At 34.4% G+C, this 26,765-nt stretch overlaps 2 protein-coding genes across 9 annotated transcripts; one reads left to right on the forward strand and one right to left on the reverse strand.

Moving 5' to 3' along the window:
- Positions 1-529: 529 nt before the first annotated feature.
- On the forward strand, positions 530-20,814 carry LOC8258626 (exportin-4). 7 transcript variants are annotated; one of them, XM_048380286.1, is made up of 33 exons: positions 533-779; positions 858-945; positions 1,058-1,166; positions 1,265-1,363; positions 1,689-1,731; positions 1,918-1,989; positions 2,100-2,195; positions 2,338-2,574; positions 3,113-3,296; positions 3,931-4,042; positions 4,126-4,212; positions 4,371-4,509; positions 4,845-4,941; positions 5,039-5,101; positions 5,235-5,344; positions 6,156-6,260; positions 7,435-7,508; positions 7,661-7,720; positions 13,277-13,352; positions 13,905-14,138; positions 15,436-15,507; positions 15,812-15,883; positions 15,976-16,040; positions 16,140-16,242; positions 16,348-16,479; positions 17,138-17,281; positions 18,512-18,619; positions 18,703-18,753; positions 18,821-18,898; positions 18,975-19,088; positions 19,380-19,576; positions 19,749-19,818; positions 20,278-20,814. In XM_048380286.1, the coding sequence occupies exons 1-33, from the start codon at positions 693-695 to the stop codon at positions 20,464-20,466; spliced, it is 3,567 nt and encodes a 1,188-aa protein (XP_048236243.1). In that variant the 5' UTR covers positions 533-692; the 3' UTR covers positions 20,467-20,814. The 7 variants fall into 7 exon arrangements, 5 of the variants coding, with proteins under 5 accessions (XP_048236245.1, XP_048236246.1, XP_048236243.1 ...); XM_048380283.1 differs by lacking the exon at positions 7,661-7,720 and adding an exon at positions 12,464-12,523; XM_048380287.1 differs by lacking the exon at positions 7,661-7,720 and having other exon boundaries at positions 534-779.
- A 2,417-nt stretch (positions 20,815-23,231) lies between these two features.
- On the reverse strand, positions 23,232-26,385 carry LOC8258625 (RNA-binding protein 42). Of its 2 annotated transcripts, XM_002521931.4 has the most exons (6): positions 26,049-26,383; positions 25,445-25,622; positions 25,255-25,352; positions 24,121-24,217; positions 23,728-23,813; positions 23,232-23,509 (listed from the first exon to the last, which is right to left on the reverse strand). In XM_002521931.4, exons 1-6 carry the CDS (start codon positions 26,250-26,252, stop codon positions 23,456-23,458), a joined length of 717 nt encoding a protein of 238 aa, XP_002521977.1. In that variant the 5' UTR covers positions 26,253-26,383; the 3' UTR covers positions 23,232-23,455. The 2 variants fall into 2 exon arrangements, with proteins under 2 accessions (XP_002521977.1, XP_025013639.1); XM_025157871.2 differs by lacking the exons at positions 23,232-23,509; positions 23,728-23,813 and adding an exon at positions 25,057-25,105 and having other exon boundaries at positions 24,127-24,217; positions 26,049-26,385.
- Positions 26,386-26,765: the final 380 nt, after the last annotated feature.

The raw sequence follows: 26,765 nt of genomic DNA on the forward strand, positions 1-26,765 counted from the left end.
AAATTTTCATCTAATTTTATATATTTGGTGTCCAAAATAACAATAGAAACATTAGAGTTAATAAGTCTTATTTTATGTTTTTTTTTTCTTTATTGAAACATAAACAATAACAATTAAATAATGAATGGATCTAATTATTAACGCACCCGTTAGATTTATTTTAATATGTATTTTTATTTATTGTTTCACAATTACTTATTTTAGTTATTATTTTATTATTAATGAAAAAGAATCATATGATTTTAAAGAGACTAAAATCATATATGAAATACATGGACCGAAACGTAAAGATGTTAACGAAGTTAGAAAGAAGAACAAAAAACAAGAAGATGAAAATGGATTGAGATGTATATTAAATAAAGTTTAGAGGTAATTTGGTAATTAACTAAAATTATGTGTTTAATTAAAAAGTATACTGAATTACTCCATCGTCATTTACTTGAAAAAATTTACAAAATTTACCCTGGATTGTTGAAACATTTCCATTCTAATCCCTTTCAAATTCAACTTATGCAGTGCAGTTCATAAAAGTAGTCCTTTCCTTTTTCCTTCAGTAGGTGCCATTTTCCTTCATTAGTAAATCTTCTGCTTTCTTCACTAAAATCCTTAATGCAAACAAAATCATCGATCAATGAATCAAACAGTTAAAACTCTTTACAAAAAGTAAATCACCATTATTAATCACATCAACAATGATGCAGCAGCAGCAAAACGCCGCCGATATGGCACAGCTTCATTCCACCATGCAAGCCATCGAGCTCGCTTGCTCCTCCATTCAGGTTAGAGTCCACTAATTATTTTAACCGAAATCGGATTTCAGAAAATAAATGAATTTGAAGATTATATTTATATCACAGATGCATATGAATCCAGCAGCAGCTGAGGCCACTATTATGTCGCTAAATCAGTCTCCTCATCCGTACAAGGCTTGCCAGTTCATTCTTGGTACGTTCAATTAATTTCAATTAAAGCAATGCCGTTTTAGGCATTAAATTTGTTAGTTTCATTGCAAGGTGTAATTTATTTACTTATTTATTTATATTTATTGTAAAATCAGAGAATTCTCAAGTTGCAAATGCGAGGTTTCAAGCAGCTGCTGCAATTCGAGATGCTGCTATTAGGGAATGGAGTTTTCTAACTGGCGATGACAAGAAAAGCTTGATTAGGTAACTTAATTGTTTTATCTTTTTTTGTGTGTGTATTTTAGTAGGATATGTTTTGATAGTGCTGTGATTGAAACATTTAATTTTTACTTTGGTTGCAGTTTTTGTTTGTGTTATGTTATGCAGCATGCTGGTTCATCTGATGGGTATGTTCAAGTGAAGGTTTCTTCTGTGGCTGCTCAATTGATTAAAAGAGGCTGGTAAGTCATCTACTTTTTACAAGTCAAGTGGATTACTGCATTGCATTGGAACGTGTGATTTCTGAATTAATCATACATGATTTGTAATTCTTCATTTCTTCCTTTGCTTTACTATTACTCTTTCTCAATTTATGCATGATTTAAAATGCTCATTAATCATGCTGAAGTTTTGATGAAATCTTGTCAATCTGTTTAGTGTTTGATGAAGCTTTGAGTGACTTAGATATCATAATTGTAAAGAATTTCAAGTTTATAACTGGAAAAATTGAATTTCTTTTTTTGTTTCTTCTTTTCCCCTTTGCCGTGGAAATTTGATAATATGCAGGCTTGATTTCACAGCTGCCGAGAAAGAGACTTTTTTTTATCAGGTATATTGTTGTACTTGACCTTCTTGTCTTTCTCAATTATTTATTTTCTTAGTTTTATATACACAATTTTGTATATAAAAGTTAGCAAGTTTGACAGAGTTCTAAAGTCATATTCATGGATTGTTCTTTTTGCGGAGGATTGATGCATCCTTCTTTTCTCTGCTCTTCTATGCATCATCACTACAGGTAAACCAGGCTGTACTTGGCATTCATGGAATAGATGTGCAGTTCTCTGGGATTAATTTTCTAGAATCTCTGGTACATGTCACTTTCCTTTGATATGGCATTTTGTGAACACTGTTTCTGACTGGACTTTGTTTTATTTTCTTTGTGTACTGGATCTACAATTTAGGCTTTTCTCTTTGCAGGTTTCTGAGTTCTCGCCTTCTACTTCTAGTGCCATGGGCCTTCCTAGAGAATTTCATGAGCAGTGCCGGATGTCATTAGAGCTAAACTATCTGAAGGTTCTTCAGTCCTGTTTACTTATATGATATGTTTCTTCATATAAATTGGAGGCTGCCTTATCTAGTACATGGAATGCCATTTACCTTTGTTTTTGTTTTCCCAATTTTTCTTATAATTATTTTTCTTCTCTTTGAAAAACAGACATTCTATTGTTGGGCACGAGATGCTGCTGTAGGCGTCACCAAGAAAATAACTGAATCTGATAATGAGGTACCTGAGGTTAAGGTTTGTACAGCCGGATTGCGTCTCATGCTTCAAATCATGAACTGGGATTTTCGGTATAATATACCTGCTACAAAAGCTGGTATTGATGTTTTCTCACCTGGAGTTAGAGCAGACAGTTCTTCATTAAAGAGATCAGAGTGTGTGGTAGTTCAGGTAAATATTTCTTATTCCAATTTTGCTTGATCATCTGTGTAAGGTTTATCGGTATGTCATGTGTGGATTATACAAAAGACTAAGTGCAGGATTAATTACTTTTTGCTAGTTTACTGTCGAGAGCCTACTTACGAAAAGACATCCATAATTAGGCCCATACATGGTTATTCCTGCTAGGATACACTTAACATGCCATCATTTTATGGCCTTTTCAAGATTGTGTATGTATATAAAATCAAGATTGTAACACCTAGTCAAGTCATTCATAAGGTGTGACAAGCGCGTGCCTGTGCCATCATTATGGGCAATGGTAATTTTCTTTTGCTTCACTTTCCTCACAACCTCACAGCTTCTATAGATTTCAAATAGAAATACTTGAACAATGATCAGCCAATTTTAATAGAGTAATACTGTTTTTACTGCTACTGCAAGCAATGGGTTAGCATACTTTGATTTCTGAACTCCACATAAATTTTTGAAGTCCATCTATGTTTAACGAAGCATATTTTTGTTGATGAACTATTTGTACTACTTGTAGCTTGGTCCTGCGTGGCGTGATGTTTTAATTTCAAGTGGCCATGTTGGTTGGCTTTTGGGCTTATATGCAGCATTAAGAGGGAAGTTTGCATGTGGAGGTTACTGGCTTGATTGTCCTATTGCAGTTTCTGCTAGGAAGCTTATTGTACAATTCTGCTCCTTGACAGGAACCATATTTCATCCTGGTAAGTCATTACTTTCCTATGTTTATCATGTGTCTCTAATATTTTACTCTGATGATAATTATGTGTTTAATACTCACCCAGTTTACTTAGTAACCACAAGTTGCTAATGCAATAACGGGGGTGAAGATCTGGAAATGAGTTGCCAATGAATTTCTAGAAGATATATGATTAAGAAATTTGCAACTATGAGGTTTACTATTGCCAATCTCCCTTCCCCACTTGAATGGAATCTAGTTCAAGTGCTCAACTTGTTTGAACTTTTGATTTGACTGCAGACCTACAATAATTTATGCTTCCCCATACCTGTTGAACTAATGTCCACAAGCAGTTGTAGTTTTAATCTTGAAATTAGCTTATTTTACGTGGGCGCCAAATATATGCATGTTGAGATGGAGCAGTTTTCTTTTGATGCTAATATTTCAATACTTTTCCCACTCGGTTCTGATATTCTTTTACACTCTGCTTCCTAAGGTTTAATTCTACAAAATACCTTAAAAGATGTTTTTTTGTTAACCTTTGAAGCTCTTCTTTGCAATCTCTGCCAATGAAATTGGTTCTAGTATTGTTATTCCCAGACAAGTTCTTGTTTTGTTTTCAGTTGCTGCAACAGTTAGTAATTTATTTTATGATGTAGACAATGAATTAATCCAAGAACAGCATTTGCTACTACTGCTATCTGGGATAATACAGTGGATTGATCCTCCTGATGCTGTTTCACAAGCAATTGAATCTGGGAAAAGTGAAAGGTAACACTCCTATATATTACCTGTTTCTTGCAATTAGCTGTCATAATTACTTTCAATCCTCAAAATTATTTGGCTGTTCTCAGTGAGATGCTTGATGGCTGCCGTGCATTATTGTCTATGGCAACTGTAACAACCCCCTTTGCATTTGACCAACTCTTGAAATCTATAAGGTCAGTCAGAGACTCTGGTTCTTTTCTTTTATTACCTCCAAGTTCTTATTTACTTTTCCAAATTTTATAATTTCTTTATGTGGTTCTACATGCTCGACAATCACAATATTATGCCATATAAATTTAAATTGTGTAAACTTTTTTGCTTCAATATTCAGGCCCTTTGGCACTCTTGCCCTGTTATCCACCTTGATGTGTGAAGTTATCAAAGTGCTAATGACTAATAACACGGATGAGGAGACATGGAGCTGGGAGGCACGCGATATCTTATTAGATACCTGGACCACACTACTCATGGTATATGCTCTTAAAATGCTATATAATTTCACTTGATAACTTGATTGAGATATTTCTACCTTCTATATATATCTAAATCTTGTCCCTTGATTTTTTTCTTTTCAAGATCTTCCTTGAGGATTGCGAGTTTACATTTAGATTGGTATTGCTCAAAGTATCATTTTTGGCACGAGATTTTTTGTGATTCCCTTTTTATGTGTAAAAGCCCTGTACAAAGAATTATAATTTTGATGATCGCTATGGAATATTTCTTTTCATTATAAGATTGAGATTTATCTTCTAAGCTTATTTGGCTGTGGTCAACAAATTAAACTTATGTTTCCATTCTTCTTCAGTCAATGGATGGTACTGGTGGGAATCCATTGCTTCCACCTGAAGGGATACTTGCTGCATCCAATTTATTTGCCTTAATTGTAGAGTCTGAGCTAAGAGGTAAGGATTTTGCTTTACCTTATATTGCTGAATTATGACATTTGTCACATCTTTCAATCTTTTCTTATACCATATTAAAATGCATTCACGTTTGTAGTGGCTTCTGCATCAGCAATGAATGATAAAGATGATTCTGACTACCTTCAGGCTTCCATTTCTGGTACAGGAAGTTCCCGAATGTTACCTGTGTAAATTGTCTTTGGAATTGGTCAGCATTGATTGATAATCACAATATATTTTTAGATTAATTCACTGGATGAATTTCACTTGTATCCTTATCTCTTACCCTGCAGCCATGGATGAAAGGTTGAGTTCTTATGCCCTTATAGCTAGAGCAGCAGTTGATGTCACAATTCCGTTACTTGCAAGACTCTTTTCTGAGTGCTTTTCACGGCTTCATCAGGTGCCTTTCATTATGAGCTTTCAACAATACATTTGCTGAAGACAATATAAAAAAAGAATAGAAAATTGCTGGCACCATTACTTTGGGTTACTTGATCATATTAGGATGCATATCTGAGATCTATAGGAATCATTTATTCACTATTATATCTTATAAATTTATCATCTGCATCACTGTATGATTGCTCTGATCCCCATGTAATTACGTTAAATGATAAAACTCCTGGACTTGAAGTTATCAAAATTTAACCTGGGTAGATATTGTTATTTTATAATCTTTATCTTATTTAATTATTATTTATTATTCAAGAATTTCGAATAGAAATTTACATATTCATTTCTTTAACAAAATCACACTTTTTAGTACAGCAGCCCAATTCCATTTCTTAGAGAACATAAAGCTTTTTAGCTATCAGCATTGTCCAAAGCTTTCTTTCTTTTCTGGACTGACTTGCTCTGCATCCTTCCAGCATCTTTTAAGTCTATGCTTCTGCATATGATTTCGCTTATATGTTTGATCATTTATGATTCCTAATATATATATATATATAGAGAGAGATGTAATATCTTTTATTTAAAAAACTACAGAGGTAGGAAAATGAATTTTATGCAAATAGTGGGTCTAACTTCAGCAATATTTACCAGTCTACTCCTCATCTTTTGTTGGTTTCTTCTCTAAGAAGTATATCAACATAGATGTCTTCAGTAATCTTTGTTGATGTCAATGATTTCTGTGTATGTAATTGTTTGGAGAACAGTTCTCATTGATGATGATAAATTCTTCTATCTCATGCTAATTACTTTCTTTGTAGGGCAGGGGAATCATTGACCCAACTCCAACTTTGGAAGAACTTTATTCGTTGTTGCTAATAACTGGACATGTACTTGCTGATGAAGGGGAAGGAGAAACGCCCCTGGTATATAGTTGTTACTTATGTTCAATTACGTCAATGTGATGCTTAACTTTTACTTTTCTTTTTAGCCTTCAGTTAGGGGTAGATCCAAAAATCTGTGTCAGTGGAGGCAATATATACAAGATATTTATTTTACATCATTATTTATCTTCTATAATTTTATAATCAATCTTTATTTGGAAAAATCATCTAAATACTAGATTTTTTGCTTAATCCTTTTTTATATCTTGAAGTTAGTTTAATAACATTTTCTCAAAAAAATTTGATATAAATATATAATTATAAACTCATTCAATATTTTCTTTCGTAGCAATAATAATAGAAAAAGCTATGCCCAGAAAGGTGTGACTGACTTTAAAAAGTTATGATAAGAAATGTTAAAATTAACATATATTATATATAAAACCATTATATTTAGTTAATAATTTTATATAATTTTTAAATATTAAGCCCACAAGTTACATGAAATTAAAATAAATCAACATGTTATTCAAATTTCGTTACTAATTTCTACTTTAAAAATCTAATTAATTTAACTTAACACTAATTAATTTTTAGCCAATCCAAATTAAATATAAAATAAAATCACTAAGAGATCTACATAAATATAATTGTGAGATAAATTCAAATTTATAAACAAGAAAAGGAACATTTTAACGTTCAAATGAAAATAATTATAACTATTTTAAAGCAACTTTTGGGGAAGTGGGGCAAGTGCCCCCATGCCCCCCCTGCTAAATCCGTTTCTGCTTTCAATTCATGTCCCCAACATATGCTCTTTTTACTTGATTAATTGGTCATTTTAACATATGGTGTTGCTTCTCTGCCAAAATGATGGTCATTCATATCATTCATTGTGATTTAATTACTAAATATTTGTAGTGCCATTGTTGATTGCATGAGCTTGCAGATGCTGGACGATTGATTACTTATTTAAGAGAAAAAGTCTAGTTAGATGTTTAATGTCTTTATGTCATGAGGATATCTAATTCCCAACTATATACCATTGTCTTTCCAGTCAACACGTTTCAAGGCCTCTTCTGAAATAGGAGCTTAGTTTGTTTCTACTGGAATATAATGTGATGTTTAATTTATTCTGGAATCATGAGATACTTCTATCTGGGACATATTAATCTGTGGTCTTAATTCTCTAATCGTGGGTCACACTGACAATCAGGTCCCACATACCATACAAACTCATTTTGTAGACACAGTGGAGGCAGACAAGCACCCTACTGTTGTGCTCTCGAGGTAAGCTTTTTACCATCTTTTTATTGGAGAAAAATAATGAATGTGTAAAATAATCCGTAAAGCAGTTCTTCCGAGTTCTGCAATTTCTGCTTTCAAGATTGTGAACAATTATGAAATTATCGTGCTTCTGTTTTTTATATGCCCTCTGGTAGAAGCCTGGGATCTCGAACGTGTTATGGGACCAAGGGAATGATCAAACCCTTCACTTCTGGGTAGGACTGGTTTCTTCCCTTTGTTCTTCTTAACTCTACCTATTTTGATAATAATATAAACTTACAGATAAAGAAAAGTGAAAGCTCAATTAGTGAGAGAGCAAACAATCTTAAAGCCAAGCTTAGGATAAAATATTTCTTGCCTCTTCTTTCAATAATCTTTCCTTAAATACACAGCCAATAGAATACTAAAAGATGAAACTGACAACATTAAAAGATAAGTAACTGAAGGAAATAAATAAGAAAGTAACTGAAGAAAAATACATGGAATTAAAACATAAAGATAGTGGTTATTGCCACTAATTAACCATTAACTTCTTTGGAAAACGTCTTCTGTAAGTGTTGGCAAAAGAAATTAGTTTTCCACTTGTCCGCTGAGCTGGTGTATTAGACTGTTGACTCATAACATCTGTCCCCTCCTTCACATGGCGTTTGACCTCAAACGCAAATTCAGGATATTGTAGTTCCATTATGGCAGATGACTCCCATGAAGCATCCGCTGGAGATAACCCATCCCAATGAATCAGAATTTGGATGTCATTATCAACAATCCGCTTGTCAAGAATGGCTTTCGGACTTGGAAGAACTTCTCCTTGGCGCACTTTAGGAAAGGTTGGAGTAGTCTCTTCAATGGTACCTTGGAACCTCTTTAAGCATGAGACGTGGAAAACATGATGGATTTTCACATGGGCAGGAAGTTGGAGGCGATAAGCCACTTTACCAATTTTAGCTTCGACCATAAAAGGGCCATAAAAGCGAGGAGATAACTTACGATTCCGATGAGAAGCCAATGAGAGTTGTCTATAGGGTTGAAGCTTCAGTAATACCCAATCTTCAACTTTAAAGTCCAAAGCTCTGTGATGTTTGTCAAAATGTGTCCTCATAATATCTTGGGCTCGCAGAAGACGTTCTTTGATGTCAGCAATCATCTTATCCCGTGTTTGCAGCTCTTGATCCACAGCTTCAAAGCGTGACAACCCATGACAGTAATTTAATAACCGAGGAGGAGGACGACCATACACCACTGCGAAAGGTGTTGTTTTGAGAGATGAATGATACCCTGTATTGCAGCAATATTCTGCCTAAGAAATCCATTGGACCCAGCGTCGAGGTTGATCACTTGTGAAGTAGCTTAGGTAGACTTCTATGGTTCTGTTGACGACTTCAGTTTGGCCGTCGCTTTGCGGGTGATATGCAGAGCTGAAGGCCAACTGTGTGACGCTGAGTTTGAAAAGTTCAGTCCAGAAAGCGCTTGTAAAAATGATATCACGGTCGCTTACTATAGTCTCAGGTAAGCCATGAAGTTTGTAAATGTTGTCAAAAAAAATTCTGGCTACCGAAACAGCTGAGTAAGGGTGAGACATAGGGATGAAGTGGGCGTATTTGGAGAATCGATCTACCACAACAAACAAAATTGATTTCCCACTCGAAGGAGGGAGGGCGTCAATAAAGTCCATTGAAATATTAGACCATACCTGAGATGGCACTGGAAGGGGTTGGAGCAAACCCGCCGGTTGGCGGGTCTCGGTTTTATTTTTTTGACACACCCCACAACTTTTGATGAAATCTTGAATGGATTTCTTCATCTGAGGCCAATAAAAATCAGCAGCAATTCGAGTGAAGGTCTTTTGGTATCCTTCATGATGTTGATTGTGTATTGCTGAGAGAACGACTTGGGGAAGAGATGAATTGGGATCAACATAGACCCTTGTTCTGTATAAAATTAATCCCTCATAGGACCAATCTGGTGGAGAAGAATTAGCTCCGATTTGTGCAATAAGCTACTGCCCTGTTTTGGAGTTCATATTTGCGTCTTTAATTGATTGAAATAGGTCTAATTGTGGGCCTGAAATAGCAGCAAGTAGGCCCATCTCATCTCTGCGTGATAGTGCATCAGCGACTTTGTTTTCCTTTCCAGCCTTATATTCCACCTGAAAATCATACCCCAAGAGTTTACTGACCCACTTCTGCTGTGGTAAAGTAGTGATACGCTGATCTAGGAGATATTTTAAACTGTAATGATCAGTTCGAATCAGGAATTTGCGCCCCCATAAGTATGGTCTCCAATGCCGAATAGCTTGAGCCAATGCTATTAATTCTTTTTCATAAGCCGGAAGTTTGAAGTGCCTCGCAGCCATGGGTTTGCTGAAGAAGGCAATTGGCCGGTCACCTTGTTGTGGCACGGCTCCCATCCCAAATTCGGATGCATCACACTCCACTAAAAAGTCTTGTTGAAAATCTGGCAAAGCTAGTACCGGTGTAATTGTCATGGCTCTCTTAAGGTGATCAAAAGCTGCAAGTGACTCCCTGTTCCAAATAAAAGAATTTTTTCGTAACATATTAGTTAACGGAGCAGCAATTAGTCCATAATTTTGGACGAACTTTCTGTAATACCCGGTGAGACCAAGGAAACCTCTAAGTGCTTTGAGAGTGGTAAGTTGAGGCCAGCGAACCATAGACTCTATTTTTTCTGCATCTGCCATTACCCTTTTTTCCGAGATTATATGGCCCAAATAGGATATTTGTGTCTGCGCCAAGGAACATTTAGATTCTTTGAGGAAGAGTTGATGCTGCTGTAAGAGAGAAAATACTATACGTAAATGATGCAAATGGTCTTCCCATGTTTGGCTATACACCAAAATATCATCAAAGAAGACCAATACAAATTTACGTAAATATTTTTGGAAGACGTCATTCATCAGAGCTTGGAAAGTGGAAGGAGCATTAGTAAGACCAAATGCATGACCAAAAACTCAAAGTGACCACGATGGGTGTGAAAGGCTGTCTTTTCCACATCATATAGGTTCATCCTAACCTGATGGTAGCCTGATCGCAGGTCAAGCTTGGAAAAAAATATTGCGCCATGGAGTTCTTCCAACAGTTCTTCGATCACCGGAACTGGAAACTTGTCCTTGATGGTTTTTACATTTAAGGCCCGGTAGTCCACACAGAAGCGCCATGAGTTATCTGCCTTTTTCACTAAGAGAACAGGTGAAGAAAAAGGAGAATTGCTAGGTCTGATCACACCTTGTTTCAACATTTCTGCACACTGGGTTCTGATTTCATCCTTCTGTAGATGGGGGTAGCGGTAAGGCCTCACCACTACTGGTTCTGTTCCGGGCTCTAGGAAGATTCGATGGTCACAACTTCTTGCCGGAGGTAGTCCAACGGGAATGCTAAATATGGAGTTGAATTCGAAGTGAACTTTCTGTAATTGCAAACCTTGTTCAGCTTCGAGTTTCATGGAGGAGAGAGATGGGGTATTGGGAAGTGTGGAGTTCTTGCAGCCATTCAATTCAACAGGGCTGCCTTCCCATTTAAATTGCATCTTCATGGTTGCAAAATTCCAACAAATTGTCCCCAAGGTCTTGAGCCAATTTACACCTAACACAGCACCAAAGCCACATAAGGGAAGCAAAAACAAATCAAAAGGAAAAATTTGAGTGCCCATTTGAATTGGAAGCTTTCGACAAAGAGCAGGACTTTTCACTTGTTCCCCGTTAGCTACCATCACCCGCAAATTACTTTTGGCCTCAGCTTGAATCTGAAGTTGGTGGATAAGGGCTTCATTCACGAAGCTGTGAGTTGAACCCGAGTCGATCAAAACAAGTAAAGGAAATCCATTGATGATGCCTTCCACCTGCATAGTTTGTGTAGTCTGAGTGCCAGAGATAGCATGAAGAGATATTGTAGGCTCCTCATCATCAGGTTCATCTTCTTCAACCAAGACCTCAAGCCAAAATAATTTTTTACACTTGTGCCCAATTTCAAATTTCTCATCACAATTAAAGCATAACCCTTTTGCTCGCCTTTCTTCCATCTCAGGTCGAGAAAGACGTTTGATGAATGAAGGCTTGGGTCCGCTGTTGTTGGTCGGTGTTGTGGTGAGCCGACGAGGAGGGAACGAATCAGCCCTTCCCTTCTCACTGCGCCGTTCATAAAGTCGAGCAAGGCTCATCGCTGTTGTCAAATCAGCTGGGTTGTGTAGTTCAACTTCCACTGCCAGAGCTTCACGTAATCCACTAATAAAAATCTCCTTTTCCTGTTCAGAGGTGAGTGTGGTGGTTTGAGCAGAAAGCCTCTCAAATTGGCGTTGGTAGTCCTCAACAGTACTGGATTGCTTAAGTTTGGAGAGTTCTCCCAATTTGCTGCTGCGAATTGAAGGCCCAAAATGCAATTGACACTGAACTATAAAATTAGCCCAAGAGATATTAGGCCTATCCCTTTGAAGCTTTAAGAACCATAGTTGGGCGTCTCCTTCAAGGTGAAACGAGGCTAGAATTACTTTGTCTTCCTCGACTGTGTGCTGATGAAGGAAAAAATTATCACAACAACTGAGCCACACAATTGGATCTGCGGTTCCGTTGAAACGAGGAAAATCTAGCTTGGTGAATCTGGGCACAAGTCCACCCATGTCTGCTGTAGTGGATCGGTCTCCTTGATTGACCCTATCGCATTGAATGCGACCTCCTCTATTGGTGGTGTTGTTGGGGCTGTCGTGGCTGCCTTCAGTGGCTGAGCGATTCTGACTTCCTTCGGCGGTGTCTTTGGTGGCCATTTGTGACTGCAAAGTATTAGTAAGTCGCGTGAGATGGTCCAGTTGGTCTGCAAGCTGCTGTTGACGTGCATGTTGAGCTGCCTTCTCCGTCTTATAAATTGCCAAAAATTCTTCTAGCTGGGACTGAATTGGACGATTTGGGTCTCCCATAACATGCGTCGCCAGCTCTGATACCAAGTTGGTAGAAGCCTGGGATCTCGAACGTGTTATGGGACCAAGGGAAGGATCAAACCCTTCACTTCTGGGCAGGACTGGTTTCTTCCCTTTGTTCTTCTTAACTCTACCTATTTTGATAATAACATAAATTTACAGATAAAGAAAAGTGAAAGCTCAATTAGTGAGAGAGAAAACAATCTCAAAGCCAAGCTTAGGATAAAATATTTCTTGCCTCTTCTTTCAATAATCTTTCCTTAAATACACAGCCAATAGAATACTAAAAGATGAAACTGACAACATTAAAAGATAAGTAACTGAAGGAAATAAATAAGAAAGTAACTGAAGAAAAATACATGGAATTAAAACATAAAGATAGTGGTTACTGCCACTAATTAACCATTAACTTCTTTGGAAAACGTCTTCTGTAAGTGTTGGCAAAAGAAATTAGTTTTCCATTTGTCCGCTGAGCTGGTGTATTAGACTGTTGACTCATAACACCCTCAATAAGACTTTCTTCTTCTTGTAGTTTAGTGTACTTGCCGTTTACCATTTTTGACATACAAGCTACTGTTAGGCTTGCTTTTTTCTTAAAAAAAAAAGTGATCAAGGATTCTGCTGCAATTGCAATGATATGTTCCTGTAGTTTGTGGTTGTTATTTTGGAATTGACTGCTGTACTGATGCTTGGGAGACATGGGATGTTTAATAATAAGTATTTGCTTTTGTTAGTCATACATATTACATTAAGAACCAAATTGATTTATCAAATTGTTTTTATTTTCGAGTTCTGCAAATAAAAACATGAAAATATTGAAAATGATTACTCATTTTCATTTCCTGCAGTTTGATTATAAAGTTTGCTGAGCAGAGTTTAGATCCAGAAATGAGAACTTCAGTTTTCAGTCCTCGACTCATGGAGGTAGCACAGTGATTTAAGTCTCCTGTTGCCATATATCACCTTTGCCTTTCTGTTTCTGATTTCTTTTCTGGATACTGTTATTGTGGGGGGTGAATCTAGATATTATGTCTGCTGTACTATGTTATACTTTGCAATAGAAGCATGTGTGAAGCTATTCATCGCACGAGTCAAGTTGAGAGATAACCTATGGTTGCTGGAAATTTCAAATGCCTGTTGGTGTATGATGCATCTCTTGTGAAATTTTCGCTTTGGGTTGATCTTGTCCCACTGTAAATTTGTAACCTTTTGAGTTACCATTGCTCCGGATTAACATATCTTTTCTATCTATGTCTCCATTTGCCTATTACAACAACCATATGCCATTTTTCATCACAGAAATCAGATTGCAGTTCTCTACAAATAAGACAAAGTTGTAGATTCGCTTGTAAATATTCTCTATTTGTATGATGAGCAACCACTTGTTCTTTTAAAAGAAAAAAAGAAGAAAAAAAACTCTTTTGCTTTCCTGCCATGGTATCTTGGTTTAACTGCTTGAGCTAATGTCATATGCAGGCCGTGATATGGTTTCTTGCAAGATGGTCTTGCACATATCTAATGCCGGAAGAATTTAGGGACAGTAATATCAATGCAGGCCATGATAATGAATATCAGTTTCGGCAACTGCAATCCAGAAAAGCTTTGCTCAGTTTTTTTGGAGAGCATAATCAAGGCAAACCTGTGCTTGACACTATTGTTCGCATTTCAGTCACAACACTGTTGTCTTATCCTGGAGAGAAGGATCTCCAGGTACAAGTTATAGGGCTTTTCCCTTGTTAGATATTTTAGCTAATATCTGCTCTGTTTTCCTCATCCTTGCTTATAAATTCAATGTGCATGGTCATAATAGTTTAACTAGGAAAGTTTGTTGGTTTACTTTTCTTGTACTTATGCTTGTCCTGCATGCTGATGTCTTCATTGATCTTTATTTGACTTTATTCAAGTGGAGTTGGTTAAGAGAATAGCCTTCATTCACAAACTAGGCGACAAAAGCACTGAGCAGAATGAGAATGCCTGAGCTACTTTTTTTTTGCTTCAAAATCCAGTAAAAGAGCTGAAGCAAGCTGGCATCTCAAGAATGCTAGTCCAGGGAAACCTGTCCATAGGCAGACATAACTCTGCTGCACAATGGTAATCTACAGCGTTGGATATACGGTTTCCTAGAAGGAACGAATTGCATTGCATACCCAATTTAATGCACTTTTCTCTTGTGAAAAGTGGACATTGTTTTTCCTGAAACAATTACAAATTATTTTTACATGTTGGATTAGGTAAGTTACTAATTTTCCTATGAGATTTGGCACAATATACGCTTCCATTTGTGGGATGCCAAATTAGTTAGTTAGTACCTAACCTTTTTTTAACAGCTCTACAGTCTTTGATTGTAAGCTACTGATTTTCCTTAGACTTGAGTCCTGACATTATAAAATGGATCACAGTCTAGTCCTTGAAATTTTTTAAACTAGTTGCTTTTTAGTCCTTGGATTGTTTTATAATAAAATACTCTCTCAAAAATCCTAGTCTTTCAGTGATAGTAGTATAAGTACTGATATCATTATTTTAAAACTGAAAAGGGATCAAAATATATACTATCATAGACCTCAGAGTTTTTAAATAATTTACCCTAGTATGTCCTTTGGTTGTTTTCTACTGGTAAGTTCTTCAACTTCTTGGGCTTGTATGAAATACCTGGGATCAAGCTGCAAAGACATTTGATGTATATAAAATTATTATTTGATGGAATAGGTTCAACATAAATAATAGATTGGATGGCTCATGGTCTAGACGGATGAACATTAATGGAGTTCCTAGATCCATTATGTTGGTTACTTTGAGTTACTGAGGCACTGACACAAAATCATCTGGAATCTCGCCCTGCCTGAGTGACCATTTCATGATCTTTAGGTCGTACAGGTTGCAAATTGCGTTCCCCAAAAGAGGAACGAAGACTGTTGTTTCAGATTCAAATTATTAAATCCTGTTGTTGCTCTTAAATTTTCCGGCAAGGCAAATTTTGCAATTCTCATGCTCTTTGTTTGTTTGACAGGGTCTCACTTGCTACCAACTACTTCATTCTCTTGTTCGGCGGAAAAATATTTGCATTCACCTTGTCGTATTGGTCAGTCATGTTTTCTTTTTTTCTTTTTTTTAATTTTCAGTATCAACATTGACCGGTATATTCTGGTCCTAATAAATGATATTATTAACTTGAGTAATATTATTCATATCTTCGATTGGCTGTGTTTCTTCTTTGCTATGATTTTCATTGAAATGATTAGAGATAAGGTGTCGACAAACTTAACTTTTAAGAGTAAGGTTTTCTTTTGGAGTTTTGATGTGGTATAATGTTGGAATCAGATTTTTCATTTTCAATGCATTCGTGGAAATATTATTTGAGCCAGTTCATTTAAAATATTTCACAGGACTCATGGCGTGAACTAGCAAATGCTTTTGCTAATGAGAAGGTTCTTTTCTTGTTAAATACTGCAAATCAAGTAAGTATTTCAAATGCTTTTATCTATTGTATTTTTTATGTGTTCCTAGTTCTTTTTGTAATTACAGCCATAATGTTGTTATTCTGTTTCAGCGTTCACTGGCTCAAACCCTTGTTCTTGGTGCTTCTGGAATGAGAAATTCAGATGCATCTAATCAGTGAGCCTTCTGCTTGTTACCATATTGTCTACAATTTCTTTTTGTTTATTTTTCCTTTACACATTACTAGCTGTTAATATCTGTTCCTTTTTCTTGAAGATATGTAAGGGATCTCATGAGTCCTATGACAAATTATCTGGTGGAATTGTCTAAGAAGAGTAACCTCAAAAGTGTTGCTCAACAACCAGATGTCATATTATCAGTAAGAAATATGAAATTTTCTGGCTTATATTGCTCTATATTCACATATTATTCTACTTTGCTCAGAAGATATTGTAGCCAAATAACATCATGCACATTTGTGTAGGTCAGTTGCTTGTTGGAGAGACTACGTGGAGCTGCTAGCGCCTCAGAACCTCGAAACCAGAGAGCTCTTTATGAGATGGGATTCTCTGTAATCAATCCTGTTCTGGTTCTCCTTGACGTGTACAAACATGAGGTACTATAATATGTTGATCTATGTATATTCTTGTTCATGATAACCAGGTCACCTTGAATGCATCTTTTTTGTTTTAATTTCCAATTTCACCTTCTGAATCTTTAGTGCAAAGTTTAATGCACTTTTAAGAACTGGACTGGACTGGCCAGTTGAACTGGTTGAACTGAGAACCAGTGCTCAATCCGGTACCAACCCCTTAAGTTCAAAAAAATGGGATCCGTTCAAACCTGAGTTTCACCGGTTGGACCGGCCTGTTCAAAGAAATAAAATTAGTAGGTTTATCAGACTGGTTGGACCAAAAGTCCAACTATGTCTGGACCCTTGACTGGTTCAGTCACCTTCCCAAGTTTGAAAATATTGGTTCAATGCCTTCCTCTTTCTCACAATTTAGATGGAGAAGGGTCATTTTATGATGATTATTTTCCCACTTAACATATCCTATATGTTGTCTGATGATAGACTCTCAATTCTATTTAATTTTACCATTTACAAAAACTTTTATTACTTACACTGCTTTGTCCTGAAAGATATGCAGTTGTTCGTCATAATAATTTCAATTTCTGCTCACACCAATTTGTATCTAAACCTAGTTGACTGCAAATTTTTTATATAGCTGAAAGGATTTAGTGGCTGGTGCTAATCTTTGATCATTGCTTAGTCTGCAGTTGTTTATATTCTACTTAAATTTGTTGTTGACTGGGTGGATGGGCAAATTTCCTACCTAGAGGCCCAAGAAACAGCTGCTATTGTCGATTTCTGCATGCGTTTGCTTCAGCTTTACTCCTCTCACAATATTGGCAAGGTGACTTTTCTGACTGCTTCTTGTGTCTGATGGAGGTAGCTCGTGCTTGTCCTAATAAACATACAGGCCGAAAGAATATCTTCAACTTTGACCTTCCTTGAATTCCTTTTTTCCATAAAGATGTTGCATTTGCATTTATCAAGGCTGCTTTTACAATTTTGTTTTACTTTGTTCTGCTTTTCCATGATTATTTGCATGATTGTAATAATAGTTGTATTCTAGGGTTCTTCCCTTAAAAGAGCATTTTAAACATGATCCAATCAGAAGCAAATTAAAAGCACAAACTTTATAAATTTTTAAGAAAAAAGTTTCACCTGGGAAATAACGTTTGCATAGTTGGTGAAATGGTGAGTGGTAGTTGCTTTAACATGAGCAGGTTGGCTGTGTCAGCTCCAGGGAAATACACACCTAAGCACACAACTATGGGAAAGCAAAAAGCTAAAAAAAGAAGCACAAAGCTTGAGGAAAGAGTAATCCTTATTTGCAGAAAGTAACATAACATAATAATAAATAACTATTGGTTTTTATAGAACCCAAAACCTAATCCTAATACCACTGAAATTAAGATATAGAACCCAAAACCTAATCCTAATACCACTGGAATGAAGATCCCTAATTAGGAAAATATTATACTGATGCTGACAAGGAAAAATCTAACCCAATATTAAATAAGATAGCTTTTATATATTTCTAATGAGAATAGAATTCCTGAATACTAAATCCTAAACTTCCTAAATAGATAATTACAAGAAAAACATCAATTTCATAACTAATAATTAAATCACAATAATTCCTAAACTTGGAATTTTTTAACTTATTACAAGGATAGTTTAATTTGGCCTTCTTACAATGTGAGAAAGCCATATTTTTGCATATTGTGTGAGCATTTTCATTTACCTTTCCATGGTTGTTTGTTTAGCACATAACAAGTGATATTTAGTTACTGTTAGAGCTTCAATGTGTAAAAACAAAAAAATTTGTCTTGAGGACTGTTGCTTATTACTTCCAGGTTAATAATAAAAGATTATGTACTGTCACAATGTTCTTTTCTAAGTTTATTATATTCTCTTATGTGCTCTGCAGTTCATCTTTAGAATTGCCATTGGCTATATAATTTGATCGGGACTTTCACTCTATTGTTACGATAAGAATACCATCATAAATTCTTGACTGATGATTACCAAGGTATTTTTGCTATTGACTTATCCCACTACGTCTCTTTTTTTCCAGATATCAGTGTCTCTTTCAAGCAGCTTGCTTAGTGAGGCACAGACAGAGAAATATAAAGATTTACTTGCTCTGCTTCAGCTTCTTTCAAGTCTTTGTTCAAAAGATCTGGTACCTGTTTTTGTCATTTGGCACAGACAGAAATATATAGATTTTCTTCTTCTAATCTTATCTCAAAATCATGAATATTTCAGGTCGACTTCTCATCAGATCCCATCGAGGCGCAGGGGACAAACATATCTGAGGTAAACTTTTACTGAACCTGTATATAAAGATCAGGAGGTAGTTGGTTTATCATGGATTATTTTGCAGGTTGTTTATTTTGGTCTTCACATAGTTACCCCGTTGATTTCTTTGGAGCTTCTGAAATACCCCAAGCTTTGTCATGATGTAAGTATTTTACTGATCATAAGATTAAGTTCTGGTGCTTTTATTGAGAAACTCACTAGTCTCTGTAATTTTGCAGTACTATTCGTTGCTGTCGCATATGTTGGAGGTTTATCCTGAAACAATTGCACGACTAAATAGTGAAGCTTTTGCCCATGTTCTTGGAACTCTTGATTTCGGTCTTCGCCACCAGGTGAATAATTGTTCTTTTGCCTTCAAATTTGAGGTGACAAGTATGTTCAAGTTGTGCTTTATTCTTTGTCATATTGTAGCAAGGTGTTTTACCAACTCTTACTTGAGCATGCTGCCTAATCCTTTCTTAGATCGTTGAATTTAGATGGATAGATAGAAAGTGTGGCACATATGCTTACATGTGGTTTCTTTATGACAATCTTACATGTAAAAGTTGTCTGCGGTGTCTTCTATTTTGTGAGAGATGCTCAGCTTTTGTAGCTAAGCTATTAAGATTGTTTTTCTGGTGTAGGACACAGAAGTAGTGAGTATGTGCTTGAGAGCTCTTAAAGCTCTTGCTTCCTTCCACTACAAGGAGACACGTGCTGGCAAGATAGGCTTGGGCTCACATGCCATGAACTTTAAGGATCCGCAAGGCAATTTGCAGGAAGGCATCTTGAGTCGGTTTCTTAGATTGTTACTGCAGCTGCTCCTTTTCGAGGATTACAGGTAATTAGTTTGCTTCATTTGTATTGTTGACTGAAGGTTAACACTGATTTATTATGTGCAATCACTGGAGTTGATTAGTTGGTAAAATTCTTAAATGCATGCCTGAGGCTAATTTTGCTTCTGTTGCTATTGATGTTACATACTCTGAAGTTTTATCTGTTTGTGTTTCCAGCACTGATCTGGTAGGTTCTGCAGCAGATGCTCTGTTTCCATTGATCCTTTGTGAACAAGACCTATACCAGGTATTTCCTCCATTTCCTGACACGAGTCTAATCACTTGAAATGGCATTCCATTAACAGCAGCTATATTTTTATTAGTCATTTAGTTGAAAAGAGGTGATAGTGAAAAGGACTTCCTGAATAGCTTAATAGAGTTGATATGCCTGCTATTCACGTCTGTATATGCACTTTTTTGAATTTATTTTGGAGTTCGTAAGTCGAGATTGATGATTCACGGTGGTGTCAAATACTTGATCTGCATGCTTCTTTTATCTGTTAAAATTCGGTACATGAGCAATGATTTGCAGCCGTCATACCACAGCAGCTTCATTATTGATATAGTGCATGTTATTAGTCTCTCTGAGCCCTTGCTCCAGAAGTTCATCCAATCCAAAGCTCATAGACATTCATGTGTCGCTCTGCATGTCTTGTATAAGTGGATGGTTTCTGAGAGGCGGATGTGAATAACTTTTTGGGTGCAGAAATTAGTGAATGAGTTGATAGAGAGGCAAGCAAATCCAACACTCAAATCAAGACTCGCGAATGCATTATTCTCTCTCACAAGCTCCAATCAGCTTTCATCCTCTCTAGATCGTATGAATTACCAAAGGTTCAGGAAGAATGTTAACAACTTCCTGATTGAAGTCCGTGGGTTTTTGCGGACAATGTGACGTGCAATCCGTGATGTAATCTTTTGGATGTTCTTTTTGTGATTGTTTTTGCTCTGTTGTTGCAAGAGTAAAGTTTTGAAATTAGTGGAACATCCCAGTTTTTGTTATAGATTACCTGCCTTTTCAGATACAAAAATAAGATAGGAGAGAAAAATAGTTGGATGTCGTTTAATTGGCCTGTAGACGAGAATATGTAGATCTACCAAATGGAATGCTCCACTAAGTGTGTTGTCTGGTAACAATATGTGGCAACATTCCAGTATAGGAATCTAAGCTTCTTATTCTCTTATGCTTGTTACATATACTTCTAGCAATACCACGAGTATTCTTTGAGCTTACCCTCATAAACTCGTCTATAGGCCCAATGCATCAGTAGAAAATGTTTGATGGCGTTGAGCTTACTACTGGCCCTGGAAACAAGCAATTCTTATAATATATGGATTCCGGTCCACGATTCTACATGGACTGAAGTTCAAAAACACGTGTGGTGTGTGGTGAGAGAAAGTGTAAAATGCGTGTCATTTTCTTTCTAAAACTGTACAAGGCGAGAACTTTTGTTTCTATTTCTTCATTTATTTTTTAAAATTATAATAAAATGAATTGATAAAAATAATATTATATTAAAATCATATATTAAATAAATTTCTTTATATATTTATACAAATTAGTCGTTTATTTGTGTTATATGATTGTTGTAATTATTTTACTGTCATTATTTTAAAAAAAAAAAAAATTAACATGGATATTAACTTTTGACACATGCGATTTTTATTTTTTTAAATTATGATAAAATGAATCTAAAAATAATATTATATGAAATCATATGTGTCATAATATAATAACACATGTCAAAAGTCTTTATTAGACCATATATAAATTAATATCTTTTTGTTCATTTACATATACTAAAATATTTATTTTCTATATGTATAATATCCATTAGATGTAATATTTTATAATAATTAATTTTTTTATATTTAAATATTTATTATATGTAAACTCAATATTCATTATGATTAATGTTCATGTTCATATCATTTTATGTATTATTCATCAGTGCTAATATTAATGTTTGTTATCTGGTACTATAATATTCATTGCCTATATATTTATGAAAGTCTGTTGTTTTTGTGATGCATATTGAAAATCATACCCATTCATTCAAATAAACATATATATAATATAAATATAACTTAAACCGCTATTACATAGTTGATAAATAAAAAAAAAATCAAGCTAAAGAATATGAACATCAAGTTCACAGGTAATGAATATTTAAATACAAAGGAAATGAATGATTATAAAATATTATATCTAATAAACATTATAATATAAAAAATGAATATTTTAGTATATGTAAATGAACAAAAAATATTAATATGTACCTGATCTAATAAAAACTCTTTGTACTTGTTACTATATTTTGACACGTAACTTTTATTTTGACACGCGTACTTATTATTGATATAAAAATTCAAGTTTATATATAATTTTATAATTTTTCTATTAATTTATTGATAAATTTTGTATTATTGTACTAATAAACTCTTAAAATATAAAAAGATTAAAAAAGACATTACTTCTAAAATATTATAAATAATTATAAAATATTAAAAATTCTATTTAATTTTATATATAAATTTAATTTATATTATTATTTAAAATCAAAATAATTACAACAGTCATATAACACGCGGGTAAATGACTATAAGTGATGATATAAAATTGAGATAAAACATGCTAATTAATAATAAACAGAATCATGTATGTATATAAGTTTTATAATTTAGTTTACATAAGTAAAAAAAATAATTAAAAAATATTAAAAAATACACAAGTTTAATCTAAATTAAATAAATAAAATAAAAAATTAAACATACACTCTTAAACCATCTTATTCTAAAAAGATTATCATAGATCTTTGAATTATTTTATATTTATTAAATTTTTTAATTACTTAATAATTCTAAGAAATAAAAGAATTAATTAATTTAGTCTAATTTTAATAATTTAAACTAATCTAGGAGTTCTTTAACTTATTTTAATAATTATCTAATTAACAAAATCAAAATACAAATAAAGAAAAGAAAGTTATCAGAATTAAAAAAAAAAATTACAAGGTCCAAAATCAAAGTAAAAGAAAAATAGCAGAAGTTAGACTCAAAATCAAAAAGCACGGTAACCATTATCCAAATAGTACGTGTATAAAATAATATAATCTTTCAAAAACATCGTCGTTTGGACTCCTGGACCATATATAATCTACCAAAAACAAGGGCTGTTGCAAATTTTTAATTATTTTATTTCATTAATTTTTAAGAACTTTTCAAAGTCAAACATTGTTTTCACCCTGTAATTTTTTTTAATATACTTTTTCTTTCATTTTTTTAGATTTATAGTAATTGTTTTTCATCTGTTTTTTAATTATTTTATCTAAAATTAACAAAAAAATTGAAAATTATATATTTTTAATATTTTAACACTGTAAAGAAAATACTGTAAATTTATATTTTTTTTCTTAATAATTATGCAGTAGCTCCTAATGGTAAACCAGGCACCCGGGTTTGCTCAGTCCTAATTAACTGATCTTAATAATAAAAAGGATCGATTGATTTATCCAATTTTAAGAATCCACTCCACTTATTCCTAGAAGGTTGCCTTTACTGTCATTCCTGTTACACGTGAAATACATTTGCCTCATGTGAGCGCTTGCGCCGATAAACTTGTCACCCCTATTTTCACATATACGAAATACACATGGCCTCTATCGATACAAAATAAGTGTTATTTCCATGTAATCTTGAAGCAAGAAAACTACAAAAGATGTCATTTCCTCGGATTTTTAATCTAAATTATATCACATAATGGTTCTGCATATGCCTGCCGGGTATCAATGTGAAAGGTACAAGTGATCGAGGTACGAGTGATCGAATCAAAATCCCAATGTTATGCTATTTGATGGGTCCATCTTGATGCCACATTGTATCTGTCACTTATGCAATACACTCTTTTTAGAAGGCTTCGGTTTCTTCTGATGTTGGCTCTGTCAACATCATAAAAAAGAAGAAAACGGCAATCCACGAAAGGGTAAAAATTAGTTAAAGCATTCTGCTATATTGCTCCCTCTTCTCACATTTGGGGAAGCCCGTTGAAGTGCAAAACACGCAAACACGAGGAGAGAGGAGATAACTAAACATGACTGGGAAAGGACTAGTTCTGAAAGAATCATATACCTACTAAACAAAAAAGTGGAGAAATTACCTTCTGTTTTTCTAGTGCCTCATAGTCTGTTCTTTCCTTCCAATTGCTCTTGCGTAACTTAATAGGCCGATTTCCAACATATTTACCTGAATCAACGTTATATCAAAGTCAATTATTTCCAAAATATTAATCCTCTCTTTGCATTTTCCATATCTTCTTTCTATGATTGACAATAAAATCCCCTTGACCTCTTACTCTCGGAAGTACAAATAACAGAGATGCAGCTATAAACCAAAACATAGAAAAGAAAGGAGAGTTGAAGGCTCATAATAGGGGACTCAAAACTACCAGAATCCGTCTCCTCCAATTAGCACACTATAGCATAATTACAACATACCAAATGCCAGAAATAGGCACAACTACAAAGGACGAAAATGATTAAAGTTAACTCACCGTTCATCTCCTTAAGAGCTGCTGCAAGGTCGGAAGGGTTGCAAAAGCTAACAAATCCGTAGCCCTTGGTTTTGCCAGTCCGCTTATCTCTGACCACCTATAATGTGATAACATAAAAGGCATAAACACAAACTGATAACATAAAAGACAAACAGAAACGAGCAACAAAACAAATCCCAAGATCTGGACTTGATTACAGAGTAGAAGGTCCAGATAGATATCCTAGGCATCAGCCATAGTGTTCTCTCAAGAGAGAGGAAGAACCCAAATCACAGAAAGCTTTACAATGATAATATGACAAATATACCAAGCTAGCACACAAAGGTGCCAACAGAGAGATGCGCAAGGAAAAAAACGTATAACCTAAGCAGTCAACCACAGCCACAAATTCCTTGCACCATTCTCCATATAAGACAATCACTTAAAGAAAAAAATAAAATAAAATAAAATAAAATAAACAAATGCAGAGGTCGTCAGATCATTGTATTACACCAGGCCACAAGCCACAAGCCACACATGACAGATAATTTTGCAATTCTTTCAAAACTACATTCTGGAGACCACACTAAATTTATAACATATACAATAAAACAACTTTAGGAAACATCAAATGCAGAAATATCCAAATCGGATGAGCTCATTCTGGTGGAAAGCTAGATATGATTATAAATTAAATGTGAGAAAGCAAAAAGGTAAATGCAAACAGGAAGGCCTTGACTTATTCCTAGAGGACATATACATAAGTTCCACATAATGGTCTTGTATCTAAGAGCCAAATGCAAACCACTATCCAATCTACAAGTATAATAGTATATGCCTGTACAATTTTGAGATGAAAAATTTAAGGCTAACGCAAACCATTCCATCAATTAACAACTTGCAAACTATTCACGAATCAGGTATGCAAACAATATGTAGATTGGAGATAAAACCTACCTTAAAGGACACTAAACATACAAGTGCTCTGTGCGCTTCAAAGAAAAATCTGAAGAGGAAATATAGGATGTTGACATATGCGAAAAAATAACTCAAATTGAAAAATTCAAAATATGTTGAGATATGCAAAAAAAAAAGTAAAAATTTAGAGTTATTTATATTGAAACATTCAAGAAATGAAGGCAGACAACCACTTACTCTGGCCATGTTAAAGGAAGGAAACCTTGAAAATGCTTTTGAAAGAACATCATCATTCACCTCATTACCAAGATCACCACAAAATAGGCGATAATCATCTGCAATATGTAACTAGAGTTAGAACAAGTAAGTGAAAATATAAAGATAAAAAAAAAACATAAATAAATAAAAAGGGTAGGATGAATTATACTTTCAGGCCACTCTGCAAGCGTAGGATCCTCCCAAGACTGGCCAGCAGCTTTTCGAGGAACAGCTTTCTTTTTGGTTTCAGCTTTGTGCTCAATTTCACTGCTAGCAAGTGCAGCTTTCACACCTTCAAGTGCTTCAGGTGTAATTGTTTGTGCATCCCTTTGGAACAACTGTTGCGCCTGTTGAAATACACTACTAGATTACTAGATTATACACTTGAATGTATCTTCCAATTCCAAACACAAACTTAGATCATTATATGCATAAATAAATACATAGCATAAGCATGTATATTTAAAACAACAAAATATGCATTTTCAATTATTTAAACCTAAATTCCTTCCACATGATTAAACAAACCAATTTTTAAGGTAAAATTTAGTTTAAAAGATGTTAACTTAACTAATAATACTAAGCAGTTTTTAAACAATTAAAGCAAATTAAAATAATACAAATAAAACCCTTAAATCCTCATGTTTTTATAACACAGGCATCCTTCAACTTAAATTTGTGTAACTATAACAACAAAACCCTAAAAAACACAAAACCAAAACCGAATGGAAATTAAGAACAAAAATGAAAAAAAGAAACATATGACTGCAAACCTGTTGGTATTGAGGTAAAGTGTAGACGGATCCAACCGGAGCGCTATAGACCGGTGCGACAACGGGTTGAACGGGGGCGTAGGGTTGGAGCGGGGGTTGTTGGAGATGAAATGGCAATGGGAAAATGGAATTATTTGGTGTTGGTGTTGTCGTTGTTGTGTATGTGAATTGCGACGATGAAGAGGCTGATGGTGGTATCGACATTGAGATTCTATTGCAATTCAATTCAAATTCAAAACTAGGGTTTCAAAATGAAGGTTGCTCTTATTTCACTTTCTTCTTTTGGTTTTTCTTTTTTCGGAATCGATAGTTCTAGAGGTTTAGAGATATTTTATTATATTTTATATCTAAACGTCTATCTTAATTTTAACTACCGAGTTTATATTTTTAATATATTCTAATTATTTTTAAGATTTAATTTTTTTAACATGTAATTCTATTTAATTAGTCCACATATCTGTATATCAGATATTTAAATATCATGAAAAGTTAAATATTTATTAAATTAAGTCATTTTTAAATAATAAAAGTTGTATTTATATATATTATTAGATAAAACTAAAATATAGTACTTCAAAATAAATAAAATTTAAGTATTTAAATATTTAATCCATTTATCTTATAATATTATCTAATAAATTAGTTAATAATGAGTTTTTCTTCAAAAAACATTGAGGCATTAAAATAATAAAATAACATTAATTAAAATATATGATT

The sequence above is a fragment of the Ricinus communis genome, chromosome 10, assembly GCF_019578655.1.
Source record: "Ricinus communis isolate WT05 ecotype wild-type chromosome 10, ASM1957865v1, whole genome shotgun sequence".
In the NCBI taxonomy this organism is placed as follows: domain Eukaryota; kingdom Viridiplantae; phylum Streptophyta; class Magnoliopsida; order Malpighiales; family Euphorbiaceae; genus Ricinus; species Ricinus communis.

Excerpts from the sequence above, each read along its gene's own strand:
- LOC8258626 (XM_048380286.1), top strand. The coding sequence starts at position 693 with ATGATGCAGCAGCAGCAAAACGCCGCCGATATGGCACAGCTTCATTCC. Across the intron at positions 7,509-7,660 it reads CCTACTGTTGTGCTCTCGAG|AAGCCTGGGATCTCGAACGT; the intron begins GTAAGCTTTTTA and ends GCCCTCTGGTAG. Across the intron at positions 7,721-13,276 it reads ATCAAACCCTTCACTTCTGG|TTTGATTATAAAGTTTGCTG; the intron begins GTAGGACTGGTT and ends CATTTCCTGCAG.
- LOC8258625 (XM_002521931.4), bottom strand. The coding sequence starts at position 26,252 with ATGTCGATACCACCATCAGCCTCTTCATCGTCGCAATTCACATACACA. Across the intron at positions 25,623-26,048 it reads CTTTACCTCAATACCAACAG|GCGCAACAGTTGTTCCAAAG; the intron begins GTTTGCAGTCAT and ends GTATTTCAACAG. Across the intron at positions 25,353-25,444 it reads GCTTGCAGAGTGGCCTGAAA|ATGATTATCGCCTATTTTGT; the intron begins GTATAATTCATC and ends TACATATTGCAG.